Here is a 22,923-nt window from a genome sequence, read left to right on the forward strand (position 1 = left end):
TAAGTTCTAACTAAGGCTTGGCCCCCGCTGGCTGCTGCAGCGTCCGTTATGGGACAAAAACCGCCCCTCAATGGGGCCAGGCCCACTGCGAGGCGAGTTTTTCAGGCATACATGAAAATTGTGATCAGCTCTAGCGACGGAGCGCTAGACCACGCCCGCCGGCGGTTCAGCCAATGAGGGCGAACCTGCCGGGTGACGTCATGGCCGCGCCCCCGTCACTCCCCCACGGTCTTTCCCCCTGCAGCTCACTGCAGACCGGGGAACTCGGCTGCACGTGCCGCCAGCCTCGAAGGCGCGCGTGCAGCGCAGGCAGTGGGGCCGTAGCCTAAGGCAACTTTAGAGCAGAGAAAGTGTGATTTGACGCACTGCGCCATTTTTTTAGTGAACAGCTGCATCAAATATAGAAAGTTTTAGACATCTGGTGCAGAATGTAAAAAAGTTAATGCCACATGGCAGCTGCAGACCTGGCATTGCTCCGTGTACTTAATAGTAATGAAAAAACATTGGGAGTAGATACTCAGCATCACTATATAGTGAGCTTCCACCATAAATCCCTTTAAAAATATGCTTCTTAAAAAGAATATTGATAACTTTGGTGAAGAATAAAGCAGCACACTCCAGATTCCATATTAAACTTTATTTTATATATACATCATTTCATCGGTTGGTTAATTAAACGGAATACAATACACTTTTTCTAACCCCTTCTCTGGCGATGCCTGGCTCTCTGGCAACAAAGGAGTTAAAGGGATTTAAATAGTTTTACCGTGCGTATATGGCTTGTGTGCTCGTGCTGTGGTTGAAGTGACACTAAAAAGTAGCTGTACTGTGTTTAAATGCAGTATGTAAACGGGGTGGGGGTGCGAGATTGTCTGAGGGGGGGCAAGGGGTTTACAGAGGCCCCGCGCGTTTCCCGAAGGCACTTAAATGAAATGCCGGGGAAGCAGCGAAGGCCTCTGCAAACTGCTCTTACCTTGGCTCAGACGGATTCTGGAGACGCATTGCCATGGCAACTCTGCGGGGTCATGTTACGTCGCATTGCCATGGCAACGTGAACGTGATGTCATGGCGCCCAGAACGTCGGAGCCAAGGTAAGGGGGGGGGGGGAGGTGCGGAGAGGGGAACAAAAGATTGCGCTCCCCTGCGTGTAGAGCCGTTACCTTTTTGTAATGTGACTTGTTGCACTATGTACACACTTCAAAAGCTATGGTTATAGTTTGAAAAAAAGAGTCAGGAACTAGGCTCAAGGGCCAACAACAGGTCAGGTTTTCAGGCTATCCCTGCTCATGTTTACGGAATAATGTTGACCTTTTTTTTCAAGATTGGTTATTGTTAAAGCCGCAAAACATGAAAAATCCTATTTTTGTCTTATTATGTTCTGCAGTATTAGATAACTGTCTGTACTTCTTTTTTAATCTTAATGCCCTTTTTAATGATTTTTGTGTTTACTGATCATCCTTTGGTTGCTACAGCAATCATTTAGAAAGTCATATCCACTTCCTCTTTTGAAAGAGGCTCTGGCACACCTTTTTGTGCTCTGCCCTTTGGCAACAAAGTATCACAAACGGATCTGTTGCTGTGTAGGTTGAACTTGATGGATAGATGTCTTTTTTCAACCTCATCTACTATGTAAATATGTAACTATATGGCAGGAGCACCACACCATTGCCAGATTACTTATACTTTACATGCTGGGGGTTCTTTAAAGCATGCCGAAGTTATTATAAAAACATAGAGTTGCCATTTTGCAACTTTGATACAGAAAGTTCCAGGTATGAGACGATATAAAGCAGCACTTCCTCTCCCGCACCTGTCCCACCCAGTCCACCATTTTTTATTGCCAGAGTGGGAAGCACGGGGGGGTCCCCCTCCACCCCCTCCTGGGTTTCCTGGTATTTAAATCCCATACGTCACGCAGGGCAAAAGGAGGCGGCAATTGATGACGTTGCTGTCTCCTATTGGCCCTCGTGACATGGGCGACAACCTGCCATTTCCTTTCCCGGGAGGGGACAGGAACACATAACCTCGGTGTTAAAGAACCAGGGGTTACCCGGAGATGAAAATAGCACATTTTAGATCCAGTGACCCCCTGCTTCCTATCCTGGTAAAATGGGGTTTAAAACAAAAGTGTAGGATAATTGCTGCTTTAACTTGCAGCTCTCCATGGATGAAAGGAAGATACAGTGTAACTAAATTATCTAGAATATAGGTCATTGATTTTCAACAGGGGTTCCCTGGAGATGCCTAAACAACTCTCTGCAATTTGCAGGTCATTTGAAAATGGTACGAAATACAGAAGAAAGTACAATGCATCAGATCTCAGATGCGCTATTAGAGAGGGTTGGGATTCCTTACAATGCATCTGATCTCAGACGCGCTATTAGAGAGGGTTGGGGCTCCTTACAATGCATCTGATCTCAGACGTGCTATTAGAGAGTTTTGGGGTTCCTTACAATGCATCTGATCTCAGACGCGCTATTAGAGAGGGTTGGGGTTCCTTACAATGCATCTGATCTCAGATGCGCTATTAGAGAGGGTTGGGGTTCCTTACAATGCATCTGATCTCAGACGCGCTATTAGAGAGAGTAGTGGTTCTGCAGCATTTCACAATATAATGATAGGATTCTTTAAACCCCAAAAAATTGAAATTCACAAGTATAGATATATTTAACACTGGTGATACATCACTGTTACAATAATAGCTTTCTATTACATCAGATGCTTTTCCTAGGGGTCCCCCTCACTGGCAGAGCCATAAATGAGCTCACAGGAGGTGACAGCTGGACAGCAGCACGCAGAAGGAAATCATTAAGTCCATCACTTGGAATGATTTAGCTGGATTATTTTATTGATATTTAGTCCTTCCTTGATATATCAACCGCACAATTATCTCACATGAAATATCCAGACGAAAGATTTTCTTAATTGGAGGGATGTAGAAATGAAAAGTAAGGGACTAATTGTATATCCGCAAAAGCGGCTGATATGGCCATTTTCGGCTCAAATTCCCAATGAAGTCCGCTTTCTGCGGATATACAATAAGCCTGTAGTTGTTACTATTATTCTTATTATATTGACTAGGGGCCATAGTTTTTCATCCTAAAGAGAAAGCCAGCACAGCCCTCACACGGTCATTTGAGCATCGGTGTAAACCCGCAGGCACTCAAGCTGGAAAACATCACGAGAGGCAATCGAAGTGTGCAATGTTTTTGGCAATTTTTTGTAATGTTTAATTTAGGGTGGAAGCAGGGGATCTCCCGAGATGAACCCCATTAACGGCAGCTCCGGGAATCCCTGCTTACGGAGAGGCAGACCTTGGTAGGGAGCGCCAGAAGCCGCTCCGCATTGGCTAGCAGGGTTCACATTTATGGCGGAGTTTCAAAGCCCCTGCGCCCTGTGGGCCAATAGGAAACCGTGACATCGTCAGATTCGGCTTCCTATTGGCCCCTCGTCACGCGGGAGCTTTAAACTTTTCCGAGATCCTGGCGCCCCCTTTGGATGTCTGTATCTCTGGAAGCAGGGGGGGGTCCCCGAAGCTGAAATGAATGAGGTTCAGCTCTGGACACCCCCTGCTGCAATTCGATGCTAAAAATAAGAAAACAAAAACGGCTTAGAGTGCACGTTTAAACCATTTTACAGGTTGCGTTTAGCGGATGGGGGGGGGGGGGGGGGTAGGGAGAAACTGTGTTTTTCTTGCACAGTACAAATATAATGGTTATTGCAAGTATTTTCAAATCAAGAAACAAAGAAGTCCAGAGCAACATCCAATGTGACAAAAATACACAGTGAAATACGAAAAAAGTGTCATTTAGTTAACCCTTTGGCCAAAGGGTATAAGCCTGCGAGCCACTTTCAAGGCATGACCATAATATCGGAGGTCCTAACACTAACTGATTAAAATCCTTATTTACCTCTATAATCAGGCTATTCAAATCAGGCACAAGCAAGATTTTATTAAGCCGACAGCTGAGAAAATAGCAGGCTTAGTGTATAAGTGTTAGACTTGGTCCGTGTATAAAAGTGAGTGGTAGGATATGATACAGTAAATACTTTGCAATTTCATTATTGCCCTTGGCTATTCCAAGTATTTATAATGTGTATAACAAGATATTCTTTCACGCAAGGAAATTATTTCAGTGTTAATGTTCTTATGAAACTTTAGAGCTTTTCTTTCATCTCTCTTGTATAGAGTTTATTGAAGGAATGATAGAATCACAGCAACATCTCCATGCGTTTGCTGACATTCACTCAATACGGGTATGTAACACTAATATCTTACTATTACATTAATATTGCATACAACTTTGTACAGGTCATTGTAAATAAAAAGGCATCAGGGCTGTTTTAATGTCATTTAGTGCGCCAATAATTTAATAGTCCTTCCATTAATGACTACATTAATTCTATACTGAGTTTCAAACAATTGACACATTTCTTAGACAGTTTAACAGTTGCTCAGACCTTGAAATTAGAATGAAGTTCAGAAGAGGAAGAACAACCACATAAAGAAAGTTAAATACTTAAATATCTTAAAAACATACATTAAATGGTACATATTCAAAATAATAGATCTTATGGCATATATTACATATTGTGATATTCCATGGTCTTTTATACACACTCAATAAAGGTTAAATCAGCACTGGATATTTACATTTCTGTTGGAAAGGTGTGGGCTGCTATCAGCTGACCTAGAATGATATACCAATGGAAATATACAGCTCTTAATACATGTAATCCATGTTACTTTGTCTCACTTCAGACTCCATTATTGACGGGCAGAATGAAAATGGTGGGTGACATCCAAAATGTGATCTCCATCAGTAAAATGTGGAGGGATGATAGGTTTGCTTTCACAGACACCAAGCTTGGTTAGAAGCCTGAATTTGGATGCAGGGTGTAATTTGTCATATAAATATTCACGGGCTTGATCTGGGATCAGCAAAATATGGCTGTCACTAAAATGGCTTACCTCAAATTATTACAGATGGATCCTCAGTGCCAAATGATAATGGACCTTGGACTCGCACAATAAATTAAAGCATGCTGTGAATTTACCGTTTAAGCTTAATATAATAGACCGCTGCTTACCACACTTCCCCAAAGAAACCTAAATGGGTAAGCAGAAATGGCCGTGCCGAGTTAACCCAATCTCTGCCAGGGGAGCTAGGAACACATCATGAAGCCCACAATAAGAACGTGTCTTGATGTTTGTCCAGAAAATAAATGTCTTTTGCATTAAAACAACAGATAATTGCAATATTTCACAGTAATGTTGTACAGGCCGTTCCAGGAGATACAGTACGAGAGACGCATTTAATGGTTCGGGGCCATATTTACTATGAAGTGAAAACGGGCCATATGGTGTCTTAAGGTTTAGCACTGTTTAGTTAACATACAAAATGTAACTAATGACCGGGATTGGTTAATAGGTATAATTTACTTTAAGGTTGACCCTTCAAAAAAATCAGATAAGTTAAGTAGCTTGACTGGAAATGTTGCCTATAACTAAGGAGGGGAGAGGGGTGAGGGGAGGTGTGGGGGAGGGGGGGGTGAGGTTCTTATGACTCTTGTTTGTTCCACTTCACTTATTAGATTTTACATATGTTATATTTATATATCAAATCACCTGTATTTGATCTTTTTTTTTCTGAAAGCTTTCTGATTTCATGTCACATTTATTCAGCCTTGATCGCTGCACCCTTGGAATCTCTGCACTATCCCTAGCTCAGTTCCTCACACTGTTGACGATAGTAGGATACATTGTATATTTTGTGCTATGATCTGTTAGGCCTTTCAGTTAAGATTGTATTAAACACACCTTACATCATGAAAAGAACATTAAAATAGAACAAAAGCTGTGTGCTTTCAACTCCCATGATCTTTGGTCAGTGCAACTGCACCTTGAAGATACTCAGACTGCATCTTCCTTTGCCCTACTTATAAGCAGCTTGTACTGTATAAGATAGCCAATAACATCTCAGCATTCCAAATGGAAGGACCACGCCAGTGTTCTGCATCCCTGCTACGTGTATGGTGGAGATGTCTCCTTAAAGGTGAACAGCAAAGAAAAGGTGGTGTGTTAAGGAAACAGGTAGTCCTCCAGAAGATGTCAATCAAAGATGGATAATGGTGTCTCACAGTGCCAGTTTATTCACAGCACTCGTGCAGGGGAAACCAAAAGGATTGTTTACACTGCGGGGTACCTCATTGCTTTACCTCTGCTGTGTAGGGTTTCCAAAAATAAGCGGCTAAGTAGAGTATTCATCAGAGCGCAGATGGAAACAAGAAGAGAGAGAATCTAAAGCTTTTTCATTCCAAAGTCTATCCAGGAACTTGTTATGTGTGGCAAGGATTTGTCAGGGAAAGATGAACACTATCTTTCATAAAAGTCAAAGAAGCTAAGCAAAGTAATTCTGCAGTGATTGCTTTTGTAAGAAAGTGTGTAGTACAGTAAGAGATTACTTTCTCTGTTGATCTGTTATAGTTGTGTAGGAAATGCAGAACCGCCAAGATGTGACGGCACTCGGTGCGGACAGCGAACGCCGGTTCTCTGAGCGGAGTCTGCATACTGTCGTGTATTGCAGTTGTAGACCATTACGTTTCCTTAGGCTGGGAAAATTCATGTAGGAACATGGCAGCATGCTGATATTTTTAGGGTAGAGAAGATGGCATCTTGAACTGGCATTAGTAGAAGACAAACTAGTATACATGAAGGTGTCCGGAGTAACTTCTTTGTTGACCGTCACAGCCTCAGACGGCAGATAAGTCCATCCTGTTGGCCGAATTGCTGCTTTTCTCCCAGGTGTTCATCTTGGTAGGAGATGCATTGGCCCTGTTCCCATTCATCTGGAAGGCAGACATAGGTTTACCAGCTCTCTTCTGAAACAGATATGTCTCTCTAGCACCAAATATGTTAATAATAGCAGAAAATATCTAAACACTGGTGGCCTCTCACTGAACAAAACAGGAGTGGGGATCAAATACTATACTATAGAACAGTGTTTCCCAACTCCAGTCCTCAGGGAACCCCAACAGGTCAGGTCTTAAGGATATCCCTGCTCCAGCACAGGTGGCTCAGTCAAAATGACTGAGCCGCTGATTGACCCACCTGTGCTGGAGCAGGGATATCCTTAAGACCTGACCTGTTGGGGTTCCCTGAGGATGGAGTTGGGAAACACTGCTATAGAAACAGCCTGGCAGGCTGCACGTAATATAGCAAAACATCAGCAGTTCATATTCTCAATGAATGTCAGTCTGTATTTCACATTTCTCTTGATTCATAAGCTGTTTCTGTGCGTGTATTTTTAAGTGAACGTTTGCATTGCTTGATATGTGAGAATGAGAGTGTGATGGTATTCACTTCTTCCTATAATCTTAACACGTAACCTCTTTAGGGAAGGAGACCTGTCTGATGAATGTGTTCGGTTTCTTCTCTCGTTTACTGTAGTAGAATGAGCTTTGTACCGCTCCCTCCCTGCATAAGGCCATGGCCCCAGTGGCCGCGTGCGTCGGGACGCCAGGCAGCACGTGCACCAGTGTGAACCGCGGTCTGCGGTCCAGGGGTAGCGATGGATGGGATGCGTGGGAGGGGCGTGGCCATGATGGACTGGCACGGCCATGACATGGGGGCGCGGCCATGACTCAACTATCTACACTTCCATTGGTTCCCAGTCAACCATGTGACCGCGTCGCAGCAGGGAAAGACAACATTCTTGTCTTCCCTTCCAGCGGTCGCGTCATCGCGGTTTGTGCGTGCACACACTCCGACTGGGGCCTGCCCCACAGAGGGCTGTAATGTTGCGTGCGACCGCGTGCGCGCAGCTGTGGCCTCTGGGGCATAGCCTAACAAGACCCCCTTCTGCTTTTTTCCAAGGTATCACTACATTGTCCTTACACTACAGCCAATGTTTAGAAGACGCTTTATTTTCCCCCTTATATATGGCACTGACAGTGAACGCAGCACTGCATATAAAGAAGTCCTTTATCCAAAAAAAAGCTTATAATCTAATTGTTGACGCCAGAGGCACAGGGAGATAAAGTGACTCGCTGAAGGACACAAGAAGAGCCGACACTGGGATTCACACTGGGGTTGATCCACTTCAAAAGCAATATTCTAACCCCTACCCAAAACTTTTACTTACTACGTCAGAGCTGAAAGGCTTCACATTGATGTTGCGGATGGAGCTGCTGGTTAGAGACCAGACCTTTGTTTTGTGCTTGAATGCCGCTCTTACCTTGTAAAAAGACAGCACAATGTTAAATGATGCATTGTTAGTGTTCCTCTCTGTGTCATTATACAATACATTGCAGTTTGTTAATTTTCAGGGAAAGGTGCGGGGGAGTTTTGAAATGCTTCTCCTCCAAGCAGAGACTCCTGCTTTAATGATCTCAGAATGAGCAACGGTAGAATTACCGTTGCTACAGGACACAGCTCTAGTGATACACAATGTTCTGAAGTCATTTCATTATTAAAATATAACAAAAAACAACACGGAGAATGAGTCACCAAGAGGAGATTACGATTCTGCTAGTGGGAGTCGCTACTTTGGATTTATTGTTTCCACAGAACCTCATGTTCCCTTTGCAAGGTTTTGTGATGGTGCAAATCTGAGTTTTACAGTGGGGGGGAAGTGGAGGGGCAAGTGTCTGTAGGGGTTGAGGACAACTACTGCCTGGGAGGCCAGCAACATATTTTAGATAACTGACCCTCTTGCTGCCAGACATATTATAGAGCAAAGGAGTTTGGAACATTAAAATGGTCGAGAAGACCTTACATACATAATGCTGTTCTTCAGTTTATTTCAACTGTAATGTATGTTTTTGGGCAGAAAGCCAAGAATGCAGCTACAATGTTGGGGATCCCACTCACAGATTGGCTTTAGAGGCTGCCCTTCATTTATCTGTACACATAGTTGACTGGACTCAGACATTATTTACCAATGTAGTTTTCTGCCATAAGACACCTTCCCGTGTTAGAAGACCTCTTACAGCCTACTCAAGTCAATGGGCTTGCAGGTGTCTTCCAGCACCGGAAGGTGTCTTAAGCGACCCCAAGATCCTGAATTAGGAATATGCCAGTGGTAAGGACCAAAAAATAACCAGAACCAGTTCAGGGAGGTTTGTGCATTTCATGTTTCACTGCTGGATTTTAAGAGGGTTGTGCAGTTTTAGGGCAGCAGGCGGGTCTAAGACGGCGATACTGACTTTTAAGAGGGTGATCTGATCTCACTGAGGTCAATAGGGCAAATCATTTGTGTAAGATTGTGATTTTCTTTATCTATGGAGATATAATGAGTGCAAGAGGGTGATTCTGAAGTTGAAAAAGGGTGACCTCATTAAGGTCTATAGGGGCAAATTATGTTTATATGATATCTTATAGATATTACATATCTATAGGGGGCATTATGTGTGGAAGGTGACCCAGACTTAATAGGATGAGCTTTATGATGTCTTTAGGGACAACTGATATGTGGTTTGGTGATCCTAAAGAGATCTATTGGGACAAGTAATGTGTGTAAAAAGGTCGTTTTGACTTTTTATAGTGTAATCCCATTGAAGTCTGTGTGGACAAAGGATGTGAAATAGAAATTGGAAAATGAATGTGGACGGATAGGTATTTAAATAACTATAACTCTACAAACATTTTACCCTGATAGAAACCATCTGTTAAAATCCTTTCTGAAAAGGCGGAAATCTGACATATACTTTAATCCTGCACTGAACCCTTCTTATCCTCGTGGAGTTCTGTTCTGTTCCATTATCTCTCGTATAATTGCGATTTGAGTATTTATGCAAATGCTATAAATTTGCTATAAAGGGAGGAAATGTGTGGCGAGGAATCATAAAAAAAAAATACCTTTAAAACCAGCAATATTTCCACATTTTCCACTGACACTTACAAATGTTAATGATATGCAAACGTTTGCTAAGGTAGCTAGGGGCTAGTTTTGTGTTTTTCCACCTTCTTGGGCCAGTCTCGGCAAAATGACTGAGGCGTGAAAATACTCCAGTGCCATGAAATGTGGCTATAAATCTCCCTGCTATTTAAGACAGCCGAGTTCTTAGAGTAATGAGGATTTCATAAATTAATGTGACACTGGTAATAAACGCCTTGAATGTCTAAGCAGCTCATTAGCATTGACACATCAAGGGCACCCTACTTCTGATGAGTTAAAGGTGCACTCCATTTAGCACCATCACTCCCATTTGTTACAGTTGTTGCATAGTTTAAGATATGTTAAATGGACATACAATACATACATCTTTTACTAGGGGCTGGTTATGGGGTCGAGCGTAACTGAAGTAAAGTAACAAGTGAAGGAGAAGGAGTAGGTAGTACTTTTTATTGCATCAACATGTAGTTGATAACTTACAGTACAAGCTTTAAAAACAACACCGGGTTCTTCATCAGGGGGACACAGAAGTACAGACATAATAGGTCTAAACAAAGGATTCTTTTCTCACCGGATAGGGCTATACCCCGGTGTCGTCCCACAAAAAGAGGCATAAAGAGCCATCGAGTTTGTTAAGCTCGAACAAATACAGAATTTGTACCATAAACAACTTTGACGTGTGAAAATACATACTGTACATCTGCAGCGGAGAAGCGCTTATGAAATACTTTAATTGGAAACACAATTAATAGCAAATCTAATTTCTTGACGTCTGAGGGTTACTTACTCATATCTGGTCAATGATCCAAGGAAATAAATAGAGCCCACTGTACAGAACGTTTGAGTTAATTCTCCTTTAGTGAACTTCATAACATTTTGAAGATGTTGAGATTTATGCTTGATATAACTGTACTGAACAACTGCATACTAATTATACAACAGTATTCAATCAGCTGCGTGATGAATTGATGTATATTTATGTCCATGCGTTTTCCAGACATGATTCAGATCGGTGTTGTGTCCTCATGTTTTTATTTGTGGTTTATATATATTTTTTTTTTTATGTAGAGTGATATGGAGGAGTGGTGATGCCAAATGATATTTTTTTCCATCAATAAATTAATTTTGGATTAAATATTTTTGCTGTATTTCATTTACCAGGGGAGATTTTGAGTGTCGGTATATTTTGTTTAGTTTTTTTTCTTTGGCTAATATTTGGAAAATTCTTAAAAACAAACATCGTAAAAATGTCTTGGAAAAAAAATACATTCATATTGTGACCAAAATGTATTAAAAATAAATAAATAAAATCAAGAATTAACAGGAAAAAAAGGATGGAAATGGAAACAAGAGAAAAAAAACACAATTCTGACCACTAAAAAAAGAACAAAGACATAAAAAAGCAAGAAACATAATGAGCCAAGGAAAATGGAAGCAAGATATATATATCTACAACTCAAATGGTATAAATTCAACTCAAATGTGGCATAAAATATTGGGTTTTTGGTAGCATGTGTATGCTTCATTTAGACAAACTGGAAGTCATCAAATAGGAGTTGAATCATTTTGATATGCACTAAATAATAAAAAATGCCCGTCAGAAATTGTAAACACTATATTAATGACAACTGTAACACTGAGAAACATCCACTCTCATGGAACTGAGTCCAGCTTGGTGGTTTACAAGACTTACCTCGGAATTCAGGAGGCAATGGAAGAGAAAGATGAAAAACCCCTGGGGCAACAAGAAGAGAAAAATGCATTGTTGGCAGCTGTCGCTAGGGCTACTTACAAAGAACAGATAAGGTAGCACTAACAATAGTATGAAGTCACACCAATTGGTCAATAAGATCCCTAAATATTCACAGATAATTGCGTGATGGGCGACTGCCAAATTATACAACACTGACCACCTGAATCAGGTATAGACAATATGGAATGAAGATAATGTTCAGTTTGTTTAAACATCAAATGCATGTTTTTTTTCTTTTATTACATGCATTTGACATTTAATCAAACTGAACATCGTTGGAAACAACAAGGACGTTTGCCTTCACATCACCGAACGGCTGTATATTTACTTTTTCTTGATTTATATTGGAGTTTTCTTTATTGAGATCACCATACAAGGCGCCAAATTTATCTTCATTCCATAGGGCCACTTTCGGGTACCTGAGAAATTAGTTGGAAACTGCAGACCCCAGTTTTATGCTGTCGTAGGTGAATGATAATCCAAAACGACTAAGTGATATCTTGATTTTTATGCATCATGTGAACGTGACTCAAAGCGATAAGGCACTGCAGGAGTAGATAAAACAAGTCATGCAATGCGATAACGACACTTTAAAATCAAAGGTTACCTTAAACTGGAGGCTCTGTAGATTGTTACAAACTATTTGAATAAAGCCTGTGGACATCCAGCTGCAGCCAATTCCATATTTCAGAGCTGGCTGTATTACACGCTTTATAGTCCACGTGTAGAGCCCGTATTTCTTGTGTATGTGACTGCATCCTCCTCTGCCATGATACAGGGGGGCTCAACTCCGGTCCTGAAGGCCCCACCAACTGGCCAGGTTTTCAGGATATCCCAGCTTCAGCACAGGTGGCCCAATCAGAGACTGAGTTAAAGACTGAGCCTCTGATTGAGGCGCCTTTGCTGAAGCAGGGAATGATTGAGTCACCTGTGCTGAATGAAGCAGGGACTGGTTGAGCCACATGTGCTGAATCTGAAATATCCCGAAAACCTGACCTGTTGAGGGAGGACAGGAGTTGCGCACCCCTGATCCGAAGTGATCAACAGAGCCATTTTCAGGTGACATTCGGCACTAACTTCAATGGGAAATTTGGGCAGAAAAAAGCCCAATCAGCCGCTTCGCATCATATAGATTTACGCCCCATGTAAATCTTGGCTTGTGTCCTTTTATTAAACTTCACCACTCATCTGCCCTCCCGGCCTCTTTCAAAAGTTATCAAAGACAAATAACTTCTAGATCAGGTATTACGGACATGGTATAACAGTCTCAAGGCAGCACAGTTTCTAAAAAAAGAGTACTACATTTATTATAAATGGATTATTGCTACTTTGTGAAAATAGGTACAGTATCTTCTACCTTAGTCAATAAGTCCACAGCTCGGCCTCTTTTTCCAGTATTTATTCAGAGACACAGATACACTTATAAGATGCTGTTATACTAGTCATGTTGGTGTTTGTTCAACTTCTTTCTAGTTCTAAATCCTGTACCCACGGGATAAAACATACACACCTTCCTGTAACCAATGTGGCCTCTTTCTCATGATCAGCCACAGCGATGAATATTAATACGATAGTAAGAAAACATATTTTCATCTTTAACTGTTATCTCTAGTCTTTCGACATTCATGGCAGAACAATGTCTCCCTATAGTTTATCTTCAGACATCCTTGTGAGATGTCTACTCATATCATCAATCGCTATTCTAACAAACGCCCTAATAATAATGAGAAGAAAACCCCTTGTTTTTAGCCTTTCCATAATCCTGTGTTTGTAGATACCAGAGGGCCCCACTATTCCTCATTCCTGTCTATAGATAAGTTGTGCCTCATTATTTCTTCTCCTTAAATTCTATGGCCTCTTGTATTAATGGCCTTTCTACTTCTAGATAACCAGAAAACTGCCTCTTCTCTGCTAATTCTGTGTTAACTATTTGGGTACTAGCATCTAGCTTATTCAGTCAGTGCATATATAGACAATATGGCGTCTCTGTGGTTCAACCTGAAATCCTCCTATCCACTTTGTAGGTAGACAGTAGCGGTCAGTGGATGCATATTCAGATGGCTAACTACTGATTGGGTAGTCATTTTTGATGATGGTTTATCTACAGATTAACCTAAATACTGGAGGATGCACTGTAAAAAACATGCCTGCCAATGGTTCTATCTTTGAAGGCTTCACTCACTTGCAACGAGTTGAATATGGCGAACATGTACTGAAAGACTATTGCTTGGTCATTAACAGCAAGAACGCCGAAGATCCAGGAGCTTCCAAGGATGGGCAAGAGCACAGCGACTGCTTTTGCTGTCAACCTGGAAGGCAAAAGGGAAGAACTTAAAGTTTAAAATAATTGGGCAGCCAGAGACATTCCAATCTTTCTACATCTTTCCAATCATTCTTGTCCATGAACACTTACTCATTTTTATGTTTACCTTTTCATTTTGTTTTCCTGGGACACTTTTGGACACGGGTCATGAAACCCCAAGGTACAAAGGCATGGGCTGAGGATCACTTAGTTAATGCTTTGCATAGCGCAGTGCAACAACCTCAAGATTACGCCACAAATCAAACATGCAGACGTCATCTACGTGGCTGCACCGAAAGGACATCAGTGGGAAATGCAACAGTAAACCATCTCGAGACATTACAATGAAGGTGACAGTTGCAGCAAATCAAGAGTGTTGTGCAGTTTAAAACATGCCACTGGCTGTGTCTCCCTCAATGACTGTGTTCATTCACTACTGACATTTATGGCTCGAAGACACAGTAGGGTTGGAATCAACTGTACATCACCTCAGAGGCCGGTTTGAAAGGACTAACCTGGTTTTGAAATGAGTTGTTTGAGCACAGCATAGAGGTATTATTTTAAACTCATATTTCAGGTGCAAATGTGTACATTGCTGTATCTCTATAATAATAACATACTACCTCCGTATAATGATGCAACATATTCCACTCTCTTTAATAACCCTTTATCTTACGGAAACCCTAAAGTAAAATGTAAGTGTACAGGAATTACATGGAAAGAGCCCAGATAAACACAAGGGCTTCACAAAATGACAATAGAAAAGAAATGAACTGCAACCACTAAAGTTAACCTTTTTAATTGATCCTGATAAGCCTTTAATTCCATTTTTTAATAGGAATAAAAATGATCTGGTGTGAGCACAAGTTTCCTGCACAAAGGAATACCTTTTGTTAAGTTACTAGCCTATGGTTTGAGACTCAACACAAGCTCTGTGTAACCTTTTAACACGCGACTACCTTCTTGTCCTTTAGGTTCTAAAAGTTCAATTGTAAGCTCTTCGGACCATTGTGAATTATACTTTTGTACTATGCCCAGAGCCGCTTGGATTAGCAGAGATGTAAAAAAAAAAAAAAGAACATTGCAAGCCCCTTCAGCTGGATATATATTTCTGCCAGACAGAGGTAGCATATTTGCACAAGAGAAAAACGGCCTGAGCTATTTATTAAGACATTCCGTTTCTTCCTACATCAGCTTCCATTATTCACTTTACAATCAAGGCAAAGGGAAATAAAACAAGAAAAGAAACATCACAGCATTACTGGCGCTCCTAAAGGGGAAAGTTTATAATGCTATAAAGAATGCAACCAACTAAGTCAATAAGTCCAGTTATTTCTGTTTTCCAATTTCTGCCTCTCTCCAGACTATCTGTCAGTCTTATAAAGCTGAAACAGATTGATTGCGCTAACAGAAATTAGGCTGGACTGCCATTACTCCCCCAAAGCACATTGTATTGCTTTTCAAAAATGGTTCCATAAGTCAAATGTGAGATTCTGTGATGATCTGGGTAGATAATATACTCATGGAATCTGACCTCAACAAGTAAGGCTTTTCAAAAAGCTTTCACATTCCCTGTATTAGTTCATTGTTTGCAACTCTTAGTAGCTGAACATTTCTTCTTTATATCGGAAAACTGGTCACATACACTTTTCCCTGTCAAACCATCAAAATACAATTTAGAAGAAGGTACCCGCAGCTCACACATAGTAAACCTGTATAAGGCCCGTTGGGACTGTCATAGAGTATCAATGACTACACTCCTACCGTCCTCAATGTATTACAATTTAGAAAGCCCCCATTCATACATTAACATAGTGTATGTAATGCTGGTGCCTTTGGCAGTAAAACGATTACTAAAAACACGATGCAGAAATGTAGTAGCCCAGATGCACACCCTGGTGTCCGAAAAACACTACGCTTGATGGAGCTGCAAACGCATAACTAAATGATTACAACCCAATTGAATACCTTCCCAAAGCTATCACAGTTGTTTTTTTTTTCCTCAGGACCAATAATGTCACTTGAAGCTCTGGTATACTGTATACTCTGAGATTACACTTTTGTCCTGAAGCCAGACATAATGACTCTTCTTTCTTCTGTGTTCTGACTTGTCTCATTCTTGGCTCCATCGCTATTAATGGACAGATAGAAAGATGGCTCAGTCGGCCTCTGCCAGAACACAACTACAGTAAGTCTGACTTGCCATATCTTTCCAAATGTCATTGTGTTACTGCACAGAGTCTATAAATCTTGGCGTGGCATCACTGTCCTCCTCCGCACACTGCAACCGCTGTATAATTATTATTTGGGATTTTTAGTGACATTTCATGAGCAGGGGCTAAAATCCAACACTGCTCAAAATTCTTGTCATGCCCTGCATACCAATACCGAGTAACCTTATGCACACGCTTTGCCCTAAGGGACTTATTCTATATCCACCAAAGATGGCCCAATTGGCCAATTCAGCCACTATCGCATTTGTCTTAAGTGAAAATAGAAGTTATAGTACTCAAAACACAGAGAATTTTACCATGGCTGCCATGTTGATTTTTTTAAGTTGGTTGCCAAACTCTTCCCCTTCCACATGCAGCCCAATGTAGGAAACAACTCAAATCAATGTCATTGTCTTTCTTAAAAATATATATAATAAACGTCTGATTGCCTGCATTACCCAGCGTCATCCAATCAGGATCGAGAAAGCTGCCCAGCCCCCTAGTAACAGACCAGCTCTCTCCCTGCTCGGGGAAATCCTGCCCCCCCCCTCCTCCTCCCCAGCCGGGCAGGTCACTATGTCCAGAGAGATAATACCAGACACATACATGTCCAAAGAGGTAATACAGATATACACATACATCTCCGGTATTAACTCTAATTTTTAACTGGACAGGGTGTACAAATACAGGACAGTCCGGTACAACACTGGACAACCTAGATGTACCGTTGCCTTTAATTCTTTTTGCAATAAATCACCTATATGCAAACTCTGGAATGTTCATTTTCATGTGGGAAGCAGAAAAAGTAATCACTGGTGCCCTGAGAAATATGGAGTGTCAGTGCTAAAAGTTTATTGCTCTGCAGCCTATTCAATCCAGTGAAGTCATGTGTGCGGTGAGAAAGTTAAATTGAAGTCTTCAAAGTAGTTGACAGCAGCACATATTTGCCCAGGAGGTAGTATTGATGAGCATCGGCACACGCTGTGCTAATCAACAACTCCAGTGTTACCTGCAGCTGAGAAGTAATTTGGAATAGCAGGAGCTGCATGAGGGAGAAGAGATGTGCTGTGCCTGTGCTGTTTTTCCAGACTCGTGCTCCTTTCTTGGTGACCTCCAACTCAGTGTTTTTTCAACCAAGGTTCCTAGGAACCCTTGGGTTCCCCGGGCATCTCTAAAGGGTTCCCTGCAAATTTCTGGTCATTTGAAAATTGTATCAAATACAGAAGTGTTCACAATGTATCTAATCTCAGACGCGCTATTAGAGAGGGGTAAAGAGTTTCTTTACAATGTATGTGGTCTCAAACACGCCATTAGAGAGGGTTGGGGTTCCTTACAATGCATTTGATTTCAGACGCGCTATTAGAGAGGGTTGGGGTTCCTTACAATGCATCTAATCTCAGAGATTCTATTAGAGATGGTTGGGGGTTCCTCAGAATTTCACTTGGGGTTCCTTAACCACAAAATGTTGGAAACCACGGGTCTAACTAGTCTAGTGAGATGTATCCTGTTCTTGATTTAACCGTATTAACCCAATGATTGCCAGCCTATGCTTCCATACCAGAGACTCCCACTGAGGCAGAACATGTTACATGGGTTAATGAATTCAACTTTTATTGTAATTTCAGTTTAACCTTAACCTTTAACAGACCTGAGAAAGGGGCATCCTGCCCCAAAATGTTGCCCCACATTTACTTCATCACATCTGCTCCATTTTTTGCCATTAGTCAGTTTATTGTCACTTCCTTACACCCCTTTTTCCCCTTGTTTTTCCCTTCCCTGCCTCACCTCCCTCCCATTGCGCCATTGCTTGGCACGTGTTTGTACACATATATTTCCCTTAGGAGAGTTGTAGCATGCTCAGGATTGTATACTCTATACTTTGTATTTCTATCTCAATACAATTTATATGTTTTGGTATATTCCAGTGTTTTCTCGTTTTATTCACATTGAGTGCTGGGAACATCACCTTTGTTGCTCTATGGTTTTGGGATGGCTAAGGGTCCCTCCTGTCGTTCCTGTGCACTAGACACTATATACTTTAAACTTTGCTTTGGGAGTGCTGTCTGTAACACCAAACTTTTTTTTATGGAATATCCTTGGTGTAGACTCCCTATCTCCTTGCGGGGTCTAACTTTGCATCTCTTCCCCACTCTCTCTCTCGAATTTGTAAAAGTCCCCATCAGCAATCGCAACAGTCTTATTTTTTAACAAAACAAAAAACACCAAGAAAAGGTTTCAATTGCTTCATACAAATCAGCTCCCTTCTGCAATTCTGAAACCTTATAAACCCAAATATTACACTACTTTCTAACAAAATGCAGCCATTTTAGCAGCTTCCACTTCTTGCTAAATACATTCATGTTAAAACATCTTATGTAATACCAGATGGTTTAAATGCCCATAATAATGTAAAAAAGGATAAATATGTATTCTTCTGTTACTTAAATAATGCACTCCCCCCCCCCCCCCTCGACCAGCATAAGGGAGTAATAGACTGCAACGTAAAGCAAAGGCACAGGAAATTATTTAAAATGGCAATATTATGCATAGATTAGAAGCATTAGGGAGAACGAAACAGTGCTTTTTCTAGGCATAATATAACCATTTAGAATGATTCCCTGTACAATTGCCTTGTTTAGTATTTTATGTAATAATGAGAGTAGAGCTGGGCATATTTTTGGGTTGGATCTGTATCCGCAACGGATCGGCCGGTTGCTTTGATCCGTGGATTTCAGCTGATCAATCCCAAAAAGGGGCGATTCGGGTTCTTCTTCTTTTATTATTATTATTACCAATATACTCCGTGGATTCCGCAACCCGTGGGCAGATTTGCAGAATCCAATCTGGATTCAGGCAATCCATCTACAATTACATCCGTTTGCGGATTTTCGGATTTTACGCCGCGAAACGGATTATGCGTTGAAAAACGCGAGGAAATCCGGGAAACAGATTTGGAAAGCGGATTTGCCCGCCCCTACTGCACATGAGAGCGAGTGTTAGCACAGAGCGTTTAAGAAATGCTGTAGTTATTAAAATATTGGTCACATCCCAATATTTTTATCTGCATATTTGCAATTAGAAAATATTCAAGAGAGGTGAAAATAAAAAAGAAAGTTGTGAGAAAATAGCATACTATGTGTATTGACGGTATTATTTCCATGGTAACGGCAGCAGAGCGTGTAAAAGTATCAAGGTCAGGAATATAATGGAAACAATAGGTACTGTAAATAACTCACTTCACATGTTATGAGTTATCTGTGAATTATTGCAGTCCAAGAAATTAAGCGCCGTTCCTGGAGAGTGGGCTTGGAACTGTACGCAGACCACATTCTAGAGAACAATTTAACTAAGCATGAAAAGATATAATGCAGAATATGAGTTTTATCACACTGGGACAATCCGAGACGATGCAAACACAAGCGCATTCCTATGGCCGATTAGCTTGCTGATAACATGCGGACAAACTAATGTTACAGTATATCACTATTATACTAACATTAGTATAATATTTATATAACTGCATACTAGTCATAGAAGGCCATATAGGGTTGATCCACTGCTGGATGAAGGCCTCCCCAATGATTTTCCAGGTGCTGCGGTTGCAAACCTCTCATTTCCAGGGCCGGTGCAAGCATTAGGCGACCTAGGCAGTCGCTTACGGTGGCACTTTGTGGGGAGCAGGGGAGGCAGCGCAAGGGAAGCAGAGGGCACTTACATGTGTCGGCTGCCACCTCCACGTCCTTTGGAATCCCATCATCAAATGACGCCATGGACGCACAGCGTCACCATGATAGTGCGACGTCATGATGCCACGTTGCCATGGCAACGAGACGCCGTGTGACGTCAAGATGGGGCGTCCGCTGCGTCAGTTGACGCTGGGATTCCAATGGAGATGGAGGGGGCGGCCGACACATGTAAGTGCTTTCCCATTAGGTCCGATAGGCCGGAAAGCGCGGCAAATGCATATGGGGCGGAAATGTTTGCCGCCCCAAAAATGTTGCCGCCCTAGACCCGCGCCTAACGGGAAATCCGCCACTGCTCGCGCTCCACACTGCAGCAGGACAAAATTAAATTACCCATTTATAAATCTCAGTTGGTTTCCTAGAATTCCCAAGCAGCACCGCGTACTTTCAGCTAGTTAGCAATTATTCGTAGTGTAATATTATTTACACTTACCAATATTAGTTATACGTGTAAAAAAAAAAACATATTTCTGTTACTTAACCCCGTGCGTCACTGGTTCCTCTGGCAGCGAATGTGTTAAGCGCAGTTAACGCGCGTTTCCCACATTGCACCTGTACAGCCGTGCATGTTTGAGGAATATCAGGCCAGCGCCATCACTCATCCGATGATTCACAAGTTTAACAGTAACTATTGATTTCACTCACTCTTATCCCATTATCCTCAGAGTTATCTGTGATCTCATTACACTCAATGGAGAGACTAATTCAGTTGGAGCAGAAGTGATTCATTTAGGGATTAATGCAAACACAAGAGTTAAAGCAGCAGTTCTAGCAAAGAAAAACACAAAATGACCCTCACACAACAGTGGAGTCTGAAGAACCATCAGAGCGGTTCTTTGCACAGGGGTTTCAGCTGCCTTAAGAATTTAAATTATTTATATTTGCACCTGTGCACATTTTTATTTCATTTCTTAATATTGACACATTTTTTTATGTGGTTAAGCACTAAGATTCTTGTAAGTTGTTCACATGTTAATTATTTAGATACTGATTATCAGTTATTATCACTGTTTCACTATTACGTTTAGGTGCGCCTTTTTTTACATTCTTTCGTAGCCTCACACAACTGTAAGGCTAAGGCCCCGCTCCCAGAGTCAGCGCGCCCGCCCTGCATACAGGCGGGGCGCTGACATACACAGACCGCGATATGCGGTCTGTAGGGAGCGGGAGCCGGAGCGGGAGGTGGGCGGGAGTGGGAGGCTTGAGTGGGAGGGGGGCGTGGCTTGAGCGGAGGGACCCGCTACTCTCCCCCCCCCTCCACGGCTCGGGCTGCTGATTGAAGGTAAGTAAAGCAACACACACACACATACACACAGACAGGCACAGGCACATACACACAGACAGGCACACACACACACGCAGGCACTCATATACACACACACACACACACACACAGACAGAGGCAGGCACTCACGCACTCAGGCACACACATACACACACACAGGCACTCACGCACTCAGACACACACACAGACAGGCACTCAGACACACACACAGACAGGCACTCACGCTGCTTTCACTCCACACTTTTCCCCACTCCCCGAAGCCTCTCCTCCTCCAGAAGCCTCCCCTCCCCATTGGCTTACAGCCACACCACGTGACGCGTCAACGCTAGGGATCACCATTCTCTTGTATCCCATAGCGGCTGACGCGCCACAGCGTGTAGTAAACTGTGCAGCTAGGGGGGACCGGGACCGGCTCGGGAGGATTCCCCTGCTGGTGGGGAACTCACGTGTGGCCGCCCGCACCGCCGGGCGCACCGGGTCCCAGGCCTAAGGCCAGGTCCCCGCTGGCTACAGCAGTGCCCGCTGTGGCGGACGGTGCAGGGACAAGAGCCGCCCCACAATGGGGCCGGGCCCGCTGCGAGGGGGGGCTGCCGCGCTGCGCCGACAGAGTCTCCTGATCTCAAGAGAATTCACAGCAGGAGTCGCGACAGAGCACTAGGCCACGCCCCCCCGGTGGTTCAGCCAATGAGGGCGAACCTGCCGGGTGATGTCACGGCCGCACCCCCCCCCTGTCTTTCCCCCTGCAGCTCTCTGCAGACCAGGGAATTCGGCTGCACGCCCCGCCAGCCTTGCAGGCGCACGTGGAGCGGGGCCACAACCTAAGGCTACGGGCCCAGTGTCTGCGCTACACGCGCGCCTGCGAGGCTGGCGGTGCGTGCAGCCGAGTCCCCCGATCTGCAGTGAGCTGCAGAGGGAAAGACAGGGGGGGGGGAGTGACGGGGGTGCGACCGTGATGTCACCTGGCAGGTTCGCCCTCATTGGCTGAACCACCGGAGGGCGTGGCCTAGTGCTCCGTCACGACTCCTGCTCCCAATTCTCGAGAGCAGGAGAAACTGTCGGCGCAGCGCAGAGGCCATCCCTCGCAGCGGGCCCGGGCCCCATTGTGGGGCGGTTCTTGTCCCTGCAGCGTCCGCCACAGCGGGTGCTGCAGTAGCCAGCGGGGACCTGGCCTAACATTGCAGTTCGGAGGTACTTTGTGCATGTGTAAAACAATGCTGCTGTTCTTGGCGTTTGTTTTTATGTTTCCGTCCGGATTATGATAACATGACCAGTGCCGGCTGTTTTTATTTTTTAAACTGTAGGTTATGGTATTTTTTTTAAAGAAAATGTTGAGTCCCACACCAAAAAAAGGGGGGTGGGACTGGGTCCAGGTGGGTTGCAGATCCCGAACAAAATAGCCCAAATTATGGGGTGGGAGCAGGGAAACAGGGTAACTGACAGGACAACGCACTGACTTCCACTGCAGCATAGACGGTTCACAGTAGGAATGAGACACGCCAAAGAGAAGGCAGGCGGGCATAAACCTGGAGTGTGGACCCTTCCGATAACCTAACAACATATAGACATTCCATATATACAACCTTATTTCCTCCCACACACACAGGCATACAGTGTATATATTTGAATCTCAGGGGTGTGTGTGTGTGTGTGTGTGTGTGTGTGTGTGTGTGTGTGTGTGTGTTTTCTTAAAAGTTTCTTCTGGGGTCACCCAGTTTATGTTTCTATTAATTA

At 42.9% G+C, this 22,923-nt stretch overlaps 1 protein-coding gene across 1 annotated transcript in view; it reads right to left on the bottom strand.

Annotated features, from left to right (window-relative positions):
* Positions 1-4,316: 4,316 nt before the first annotated feature.
* ADGRD1 (adhesion G protein-coupled receptor D1) overlaps positions 4,317-22,923 on the bottom strand; it is a 212,413-nt gene continuing 193,806 nt past the window's right edge. The window contains exons 21-24 of the mRNA XM_075569233.1: positions 13,832-13,958; positions 11,590-11,631; positions 8,145-8,237; positions 4,317-6,849 (exon numbers count right to left, since the gene is read on the bottom strand). Of these exons, the coding sequence (XP_075425348.1) occupies positions 6,754-6,849; positions 8,145-8,237; positions 11,590-11,631; positions 13,832-13,958 (358 nt within the window). The 3' untranslated portion in view covers positions 4,317-6,753. The remainder of the gene's footprint in view (positions 6,850-8,144; positions 8,238-11,589; positions 11,632-13,831; positions 13,959-22,923) is intronic.

This window comes from Ascaphus truei, chromosome 13 (assembly GCF_040206685.1).
Source record: "Ascaphus truei isolate aAscTru1 chromosome 13, aAscTru1.hap1, whole genome shotgun sequence".
NCBI classification, from domain to species: domain Eukaryota; kingdom Metazoa; phylum Chordata; class Amphibia; order Anura; family Ascaphidae; genus Ascaphus; species Ascaphus truei.